At 47.3% G+C, this 9,230-nt stretch overlaps 1 protein-coding gene across 2 annotated transcripts in view; it reads left to right on the forward strand.

Annotated features, from left to right (window-relative positions):
• Positions 1 to 1,106: 1,106 nt before the first annotated feature.
• SALL3 (spalt like transcription factor 3) overlaps positions 1,107 to 9,230 on the forward strand; it is a 19,709-nt gene continuing 11,585 nt past the window's right edge. For both annotated transcript variants that reach the window (XM_030926000.1, XM_030926001.1), the window contains exon 1: positions 1,107 to 1,209. In XM_030926000.1, the coding sequence (XP_030781860.1) occupies positions 1,128 to 1,209 (82 nt within the window). In that variant the 5' untranslated portion in view covers positions 1,107 to 1,127. The remainder of the gene's footprint in view (positions 1,210 to 9,230) is intronic.

Here is a 9,230-nt window from a genome sequence, read left to right on the forward strand (position 1 = left end):
GTGGGGACACCGGGGTCCTGCGATCCCCTCCCTTTCCTGCATTTAAAAAGCCGACGGCGGCGCAGAGGCTCCGGCGGGCTGGCGCGGGGGCGAGGCGGCCCCGGTGGCGGCAGCGGGCGGGGCGGGCGCTCCGGAGTCGGTGGGGCCCGCGGGTTGGGGGGCGGGGAGAGGGGGGAGCGAAAGGGAGGGGGCACGCAGGGGAGGGAAAGGAGGGGAGGAGCCGCGCGGCCCGCGCCGCTTCCGAACCGGAAAGTTGGTCTTGCCGAAGTCCTGCCACCCCGGCGTGCGCACTCCGCTCCGCTCCGGCCGCGAGCCTCCGAGCCCGGCCGGCCGCCGGGGGAAGCCCGCGGAGGGGACGCGGGGCCGGGCGAGAAGGTCCGGAGAGCGGGGGCACCTGAGCCCGAGCGGGCCCGCCGCGCTGAGCTGCGCCGAGAACCGCGGCGGAGCAGTGAAGGCGGGCGGCCGGCCGGCCGACCCCGCGCGCCCGGAGCAGGAGGCCCGGCGCCCGAGCGGCCCGGGCGAGACAAAGGCGCCGGGTCGGAGCCCTGCTCGCGGCCGCTCGCTCCGGGAGGGGCCGCCCGGCGGCGGCGGCGGCGGCGGGGGGGCACGGGCGGCGGCGCAGACACTCTATAAAGGGGCGAGCCCGGCGCGCCAGCGGAGACGGCGCCGCGCGGACGCCGCCAAAGTTTGCTGCCTGCGCCCTGCGGAGAGGCGGCCACCGCAGCCCGCGCCGCACCCGGGCCCCGCCAGAGCCGCACCGGGGGCGGTCGAGGAGCGCGGCGCCTGGAGCCCGCGATGTGAGGCGGTGCCGGGCAGCGCGCGCCCCGGTCCCGAGGCGCCGCGACCCCCTCCTCGCCGGCGCGGCCGCTAATTGCGAGCGCGGCCTCATTTGCATAGGCCGCCGGAGTCCGCTGGAGCCCGGCCAATCGGCGCGGCCCTCCGCTAATGGCCATGCATTATTCACCAGCCTAATTGCTCAGCCCCATGCGCGGCCCGCGCAGCCGCCGCCGCCGCCGCCGCCCCGCGCCCCGCGCCCACCCGGCCGCCCCGCGCCCGCCCCGCGCCGTCCCCGCCGGCCGCCCTGCTGATGCCGCTGCCCCGCGCGGGGCCCGAGCGCCGCTAGCAGCATGTCTCGGCGCAAGCAGGCCAAGCCCCAGCACCTCAAGTCAGACGAGGAGCTGCCGCCGCCGGACGGGGCTCCCGAGCACGGTGAGGGCCGGGGCTGCGGGGTGGCCGGGGGGTCTGGGGGGTCTGGGGCTGCCCACCCGGGCTGGGGAAGCGCGTGCGGCGGGAGCGGGAGAAAGTTCCCTGCTTCCCGCGAGCAAGTGTCCGTCCCGCGCCAGGCCGGCCGCGGGAACCCGGGTACTTCGCCGGAGCGCGCGCGACCGCGGAGAGAGTTGTGGGCGAAGTAAACTTGGCTCCTCTCCTCGGAGTCGAGGAGCTGCCCGCGGAGGGCGCCGAGGCCGCGACCGGCTTGAGGACGGCTCGAAGGCCGGAGCGGGAGGGAGTCCACGGTGCCTCCGCCTCCGCGCCGCCCCTCGGGGTCTCTGCGCCAGGACGCTGGGGCCGGCCTCGGCGACCCCGGGGCGAGCGCGGCGGCGGGGTAGGCAACCGGAGCCCACTTACCGCTGGACGCGGGTCGGGGACCCCGCCGCCCGGCCAGCTTTGTTCGGCGCCTCGGGGGCCCGCGCCACCTCCCCGGCCCCGCCTGTGCCCCCGGCCCCCCGCACCGCCTCGGGTGACCCGCGGTGTCCCAGCGCGTTGACGCAGCCTGTGATCTTGCGAGGCCAGGAGAAGGTCGGGGGCTCGGCCCTGCCTAATGGCCGCCTGGGGAATTAAGCTGGGGGCGAGCGCGGCGGCGGCGGCCTGGGCCTGGCCCCTGCTTGCGGCAGAACCCCGGCGTGTTTCCGGGGCGTTCATTGCAGGGACTGCGCGGGCCTTTTCTCTCCCGTCTTCTTGGATCCGCCGAGGCCGGGCGCTGGAGACGCCTTGGCAGTCACTTCGCTGGTAGGACCTTCCTCTTCGAAACATCCAAAAGCGAAGGGCAGGCGCCGCGAAAGTTAGAGACTGGCGAAGGGCTGGACTTTCCAGAGTGGCCCCTTTCCCCGCAAAGTTTGGGGCGCCCCCACCCCCTTCGTCGAGTTGAAACCTCGGCCCGCGGCGCCCAGGCTTCGGCGCGCCCCGCGGGGCCCCCAGGGCGCCAGGATGGAGGGCCGAGGAGGGGCGGCCCCGCGACCCCGAGCCTGCAGCACAGCTCGCAGTAAAATAATTTGCTCCTTAAAAAAAGAGGCAGGCCAACTTTTATGATTGACCTATTACAAGTTGTTGGAGGCAGATGGTGATCTTTTTACTCTGAGAATGAGACTGTCTGCGAAAAGGAAACGGGGCGGAAGAGTTTCCCAGCCAGTGGAGTAAAGTTTGACAAAGCAGGTAGACACCCATGTCGGATGAGAACGAGAGAGCATGCTTCTGACGCGGCTGGAGAATTAATGAATTAAATAAAATTAGTGAGCTCGCTGGGTCTTTTTGTTGCGGTGGAGGTAAGGGAGTCTTATCTGTGTAGCCAAGTCAGCCAAGATTAGAACAGGCGATATGCTAAAAAGAAACGCTTGCATATGGTGGGTAGATTAAGGACAAAGAATCTTTTTGTCATGGAAATGGATTTTTTTTTTGTTTTGTTTACTTCATCACATAGAATTTCTCACACTTGGTTTGTTTTGTATCGCCCTCAATGACTACATGATCAAATGAATGGATTTATTTCTGCCGAATGAGAAAGACAGTCTTTCCTTCAAAAGAACTACATTGCATCCCAGTGAGGAATTTTAAAGCTTTATTATTGTGGCTCCTGAATAGCTTAAAATCGGCTTTCACAGCCGCCCCAAAATGCAACAATGTAAATACTTCTCAGCTTTGTAGGGTCGTTATCAAAATGTGCAATGTCTCCTTTTATTAAAGCATATTTTAATTAATAGAGTAAACCCCCTTGTATTTAACAATTAACAAGCTGAGGCACTGCTATTCATTTTTAATTTCACTTCAGAAATGTGAGCATGCTGAACTTAATAGTGTAAACATGTGGAGGGCTATATCGCCTATATTTGAAAGCCTAAGATGGGATAAATTATTCACAAGTTCTACTTTGAATTCCTCTTGTTGCTGCTCGAATTTATTTAGAGATGCAAAATATTCAGGTTTTTTACCCATGGTAGAATTAAAGTTCTTGTCAAGCCTGTGTTTTTTACAACATCCAGAGTTGTAATCCAGACGTTGCCACAGTTCCTGGTGATATTTTGCAACAGGCCCGAAATACCGTCTGGGGCTGAGTCTTGGTCGAGCAGTTTCCATGCTTGTTTGAGATAGTTTAGACAAACTATTTTTTTAAAGTTCTTTCTCATTTAATTATATTCGAAGCAGCTTGTTCAAGGAGCATAACAGACACTCTGTTCCGTGTTAAGTCAAGGAATGCCCCATTTGTGTATCACTCGGTCGCACTCAGCATCGTTCCTAAGATAACTAAGTAAAAATTTTTTAAAGATAAATGGGTGTGGAAACCAAATTACTCCAACCTGAATCAGATCTCCTCAAAATTTTAATTTTGTTAAATGCAATGGAAATAAACAGACCGTGCCGGAAGTTACAAGTGAGTTGAGTTTAGTGTTTTAGAAACAAGGTAAATAATTCCTTTGTATCACTCGGGGAGTGACATATTAATTAAAGCAGCAGGTCCATCTACATGCAGTAGAATGGAAAGCTACTGATAATGTCATGCAGAACAAATATTATATGCAAAAATGTTTAGTATAATGGGGGACAGAGATGCAGTCACATTAATTTACAGCACAAAGCCTGCATCTCTTAAAAAAGAATTATGATTTATTTTTGAAGCAATGAAAAGATTCTATACAAAAATAACTGGTGCTACCCAAACTTTATCACTACAGGAATTAAATATGATGTGTCTAGAATGAGAAAAAGTTAGGATAATTTATGTAAAGTTCTAAAGTCATCCTTTTGTACAAAAAAAAAATTATTGAGACATTCCTAACAGAAATTGTCTTTTAAAATTACTTACTTGCAAATGATCTCATTCCTATTTTAGAAGAAAAGGTGCTGCAGCTTTGGGATCCAGTTAACTTTGCACCACTAGTAATCCTGTGAGCCAGCTGAATATTTTTGTTCTAAGAAAAATTAATTAAAACTTCCAATGACAGTTATATGCCCACTAAGAACTTTAAAAGATACAATATTGCTATTCTTTATTGTAATAAAATATAATTTAAGAAAGATGTATTTTATTGTTAGAATATATGTATTTAAGAAGGAACAAAAGGATATTATAATTTAAAGCCATTTACCATCCTGTATTTTGTTTGTTAGCACTAATTGCTTCAAAGTGTGTGTCTCTTTTTCTGCCAGCTTAGAAGTATATGGCTGTCTGAAAAATCCTTTTAAACGTGTTGAGCATGTGATTTAAGAATTTACCAGTGGTATTCACAGACTGTGTTTGAATTAAGGGAAAGAAGCTCGGCCACCAGTGCTTGGCGCAGGATCTTTTTCTTTTATCTGTATATGCATGGTTTGCCCTCAGTGCTCGCCCAGCACACTACACACATTTACAATTCAGCATACCAAAAGGAACAATGCAGGAGCCACTTTCTAACATTCACAGGCAGATTGCTTTCTCTGAAACATGAAAGGTAAAAAGTAAGTAACCGGGTTGGGTGAGGGGAGAGGAAAAGAAGACTTTGCAAACATTTCTTTTAAAAACAACATTTAAAAACTTAACCTCTTTTAAAATGCACGTTTCTGTGATCAACAAAAAAGCATGCCAATTAATTCCCACCTTAGAGACAGCTGATTATGTAACAGTTTGGGAATTTTATGTGCAATACATTTTCAACTTCCATGGCATATGCGTTATCCAATGTTTTTAGATCTGTTGTTCAAAGCCAGAAAAAGGTATGGAGTAACAGCAGGAATTACTTAGCAAGCTGATTGTTTTTTGTATACAAGATGATGGCAAAAGTGGGTCAAATTTCATTTCCAACTGCAATCTCTAAAAAGCTGTACCATTCATCTCCAGATAGCCCTAAGAATATTTTCTTTTGGGGGGAATTAAGCAAAAGCACAACCAGGGTTTCTATTCTGTGTGCTGACCATTCATTGGAATTTAGCATCCTTACAAGTATTGGCACTGGCTTTTATTTAAGTACAATAAAAATCTTTTTCACTTCTAATGAGGATGTGCACCATCTTTCAGTGCTGCCAGATAGTTTCAAGAAGCATAACTTCTAAATATAACAGGAAGGACTTTTGTTTGTATTAGTTTTTATTTTCCTACATGATTTGTTGAACAGTTACCAGAATATGACCAACATGTTTTAGTCTTGGAAGGACAGGTTTGTAATTACAGCATACCTTAATTACTACACATTTCAAACACAATGAAACAAAATGTATGTAAAAATGGAGCAATTTAATATTCCAGTAAACTTTTATTTTAAAAAACCTGTCTAGGGTTATTTCTCGTGTAATTTCAACACATTTATGATTTAAAATGCAGCTAACTGACTTCCAAGCAAACCAGGCCAGTCATGTTCCAGAAAGTATAAAATATTAATTGTAATAAAATAATGGAGTGGTCTCTATGTTAGAGATGAAGATTGATTTGTTTCTTAATTAAAGGGAAGAGTTCTCGAGACTGAGACGGTGTCCACCAAGGGGATCCAATAATGCCAGTGTGGCATCTAAATATTTTCCTCTGTGGGCCTGTCTTTTTCAATCACCTTCAGATTAGTTATGCTTACTATCTAAAATCCCTACCCCCTTTGCATTCTCTGCGAGCATTAGCAGCCAGCTCGGCGCAGAAAGCCTTTTTGTCTGATGTCTGAAAAGGTGGGGTTGCAGAGTGCTGGCCAGCTTCCGACCGTCTCTCCCTGAAGGTGGGTAGTTAGAAGTGCTTTGACAAGCCTTGCTGATTTAACCTTTGCCTGCTTTGCCCTGCCAGGGGTGGCCACTAGATGTCAAGCTCATAATACAATTAGTGCATCTGTGCTGTTGACCTTGGCAACAGGGCTCACCACTATTCTGTTAAGTGTTAACACTGAATCTGAGTGTTAACTAGAGATCCCGCGAGCTTGCGCCGTGCTGCACAGCTTCTCAGACGCCATCTAGTTCAGCACAAATGTTTATAGTTCTTGAAGAAGAGAAAACGGCTTTCTTTTGTGTAGCTATTGCATCTTGAACTGTTTAATTAACCCTGCAGGTGCCACGGCACTTTGTCGTGATCCGTCAGCATTCCTGGTCCTCTTTTTGAGAGTGACCTTCGCCGCACTGTTTGGTAATTCTGTTGTAGAATCTGTGTACGTGCAGAGTCACTGGCTTCAACGACCCAGGGCAGTGGCTTTTCCAGGATGACTTTTTGCGTATGTGCAGACTTTGCTTGTAGAAATGAAACGGTGCCATGAAGTGCTGACAAATGATGGAAATAATTCCATCACCTGATCCCAAGTGTGAGCGGGCTGATGGTCACAGCTGATCATAGCCTTGTTTCTGGACCCAGCGTGGCTCATGTGCCCCTCTAGAGCTGTTTAGATGTAGGCATTTATACGTCTACGTGGTTTTGCATATTTATTTCTATGCATAGTGGATTTGAAAAACGGACAGTGTTTGGGTGCTTTCAAGTAGGCATGTCATGAAATAGCATGTTTAATTTCGTGTGTCAGATCAGTGAGACCACAGCCTTTGAATTTAAACCATCTGCATCTTCACCAAAAGTGATTTAGCAAAACCTTGTTTTCACCCCCTCATCAAATTTCGATTGAAATTGTTGGTGTCAGCTGACATATTTTCAGGTCTGTGTATTTTTCATTAGGCATAGATAGTGATACATGTGCATTCATTGTGAGTGTGATTACAGCCTAACATCTACACGAAAGAACTATTGTGCAACCTTGAAGTGTAACAAACATCTTATTATTTGAAGCAGCGTCGAGGGCAGATAGTTAAAGCAAGTGGGAATGCTGTCCAGCTCCCATCTGCATGTACCCATAAAGGCAACAGTGTCTCTTCCTGGGTGCTTCACTGCACAGGTTAAAAACTGCAAATGTTTTAAACAGAAGACAGTTGGTGACTGTGCCACAGGTGGTCGTGACTTAACAAATTTGAGGTGTGGGCCACTGTGTCGACGCGCGGGAGTGTGCGGTCAGAGCCGCGTTGAGCATGGCAAGAGTGCCCTCCACTGTTCAGCGCTGTGTGCACACACTCTCAGGTCTCGGGGAAAAGGACAGAAAATTTTTCTATTGCGTCTGGAATTTCTTCTACATTGTTAAACACAGTAGGGGTCTCTATTTGTCTCCTCCTGTTTCACAGCTTGGGCTCAGTATGTGATAATTCATCTTTCTTTATGGGATTCAAAGCTATCATAAGGAGTTAAAAAGAATTAATTTGCAAGAAAATAAGTGTCTCCTAACAATTTAGGAAAACTGGAAAAATGCTTTCTGGATTTTAAGAGATGGAAAGGCAAAGGAAAAAGTCCGTTTTCCTTTCCTGAAGATCCACGTGGCATTTTAAAGTTACTAATCGAAGTGGATAAGTTAACATCCCTTTCCCTGCACTAAACAATTCTGCTGCTTCTTTTGTTAATTGTAATGAATAAAAAATATGCAGCAAAAGTGTACTGAAGGTGAGCTTTTGAGATTGATAAAAAAATTATAGAACAGCTATTTTAATACTACTTTGTAATTGGTTAGCTTACTTATAAGCCACTGTACTTGAAATGCTAAGAACTGTAGCTTGAAATTTTTGAAGAAAGCATTGTCTTAAATATATGTATATACAGCATATCTTAAGTTATACATTTCATAAACAATCAAACATAAAATGTATGTAAAAATTAAGCATTTTAATACTATTCCAAGTAAACTTTTTTTTTTTTTTGAAAAAACTTGTAGGTTATTTCTCATGTAATTTCTCATGTAAAACCAAATCAAAGGATTGGTTTGCTTGGAAATCACACAGCTGCATTTTACACACACACACACACACACACACTACAATGATGTTTTTCACTTGTGGCTTTTAAAAGATTATCCAGGCTAAAAATTCTGCCTGTCTTACTGATACGTCGTTCCTTAGAAGATAGGTCGATTCTGTAACAGACCAGGGATTAACGCTGAGCGAAGACCAAAAACAGTCTGAGGGGTTCCTTTCACACCAAGAGTCACTCCTAAGAATAGGAACAGTTTTGTTAAACATTCTGTGTATATTTTATTAGTGAGAAGGGGAAAATACATGTAGTTTTTTAAACTATCGTCTTTGAAGCTACGCTTTTGTTTTCTCTGAAAGGTATATGGGGCCTTCCTCCCCTCTTCTGTATAACTGAGAACCACAGGAGGGAATGTGCACACGGTGACACAGACCCTGAAAATCTAGCTGTAAAAAGCAGATATTGGGATCGCTGTAAATTAAATGGGAAAAAAACCTATATTTTTATCCTGTGTAGTGCAGATGGCCAATGTGGCACCATGGGTGTGATGCTTAATTTGAGATCAGCTGAGGGGGGCTGTGGTGCAGCAGCTCCTGAGGCCTCCTTCACGTTCACATAGAAGCAGTACAGCAAATGGGTTGGTACTTCCTAAAAGTAGCCCTGGCCAAATATTCCCATTCACCAAGAAGGGAAGACTGTTCGCTAAGTTCTGTTAGTTGGTGAACTGGTTGGCATTTTTCTTGACTTGTTCTAATATAATCCCATTCCTGCCCATCCCCTGCCTGTTTACAGTTTCACATCTCTTAGCTGTTGAACAGTGTGCAAAAAATAAGTTCCTTTGACATTAATGATAACGTTTGCAATGCTTGCTTTTTAATTTGCCCCTTAAACAAAGAGAAGAAGAAAATGAAAATTGCATTGGAAATAAATTTCTCAAACTTGTCACTGTTGTACTGTTGTTACAGTGCCTTGCTGACATGGTTTTGCCTTGACAAAAAGTTTAGGCCGTATTAATTAACGTAGTAACTTATATTTTTGGAGCATACAGGCCAGTTCAAAATACAAGTTTAATTTTAAAAGATGGTTAAATACAATTTAATCTGACATATGATGGCAGGATTAAAGGGCTTTAGAAGTGTATATGATAAAATTGTGGACTAAATTCAGTTTTTTCCCATATGGGTTTGCTTGTTATAGACAGCACTTAAACGTAAGTAAATAATGTCAGATTGGCACATAA

Source organism: Rhinopithecus roxellana, chromosome 21 (assembly GCF_007565055.1).
Source record: "Rhinopithecus roxellana isolate Shanxi Qingling chromosome 21, ASM756505v1, whole genome shotgun sequence".
Lineage (NCBI taxonomy): Eukaryota > Metazoa > Chordata > Mammalia > Primates > Cercopithecidae > Rhinopithecus > Rhinopithecus roxellana.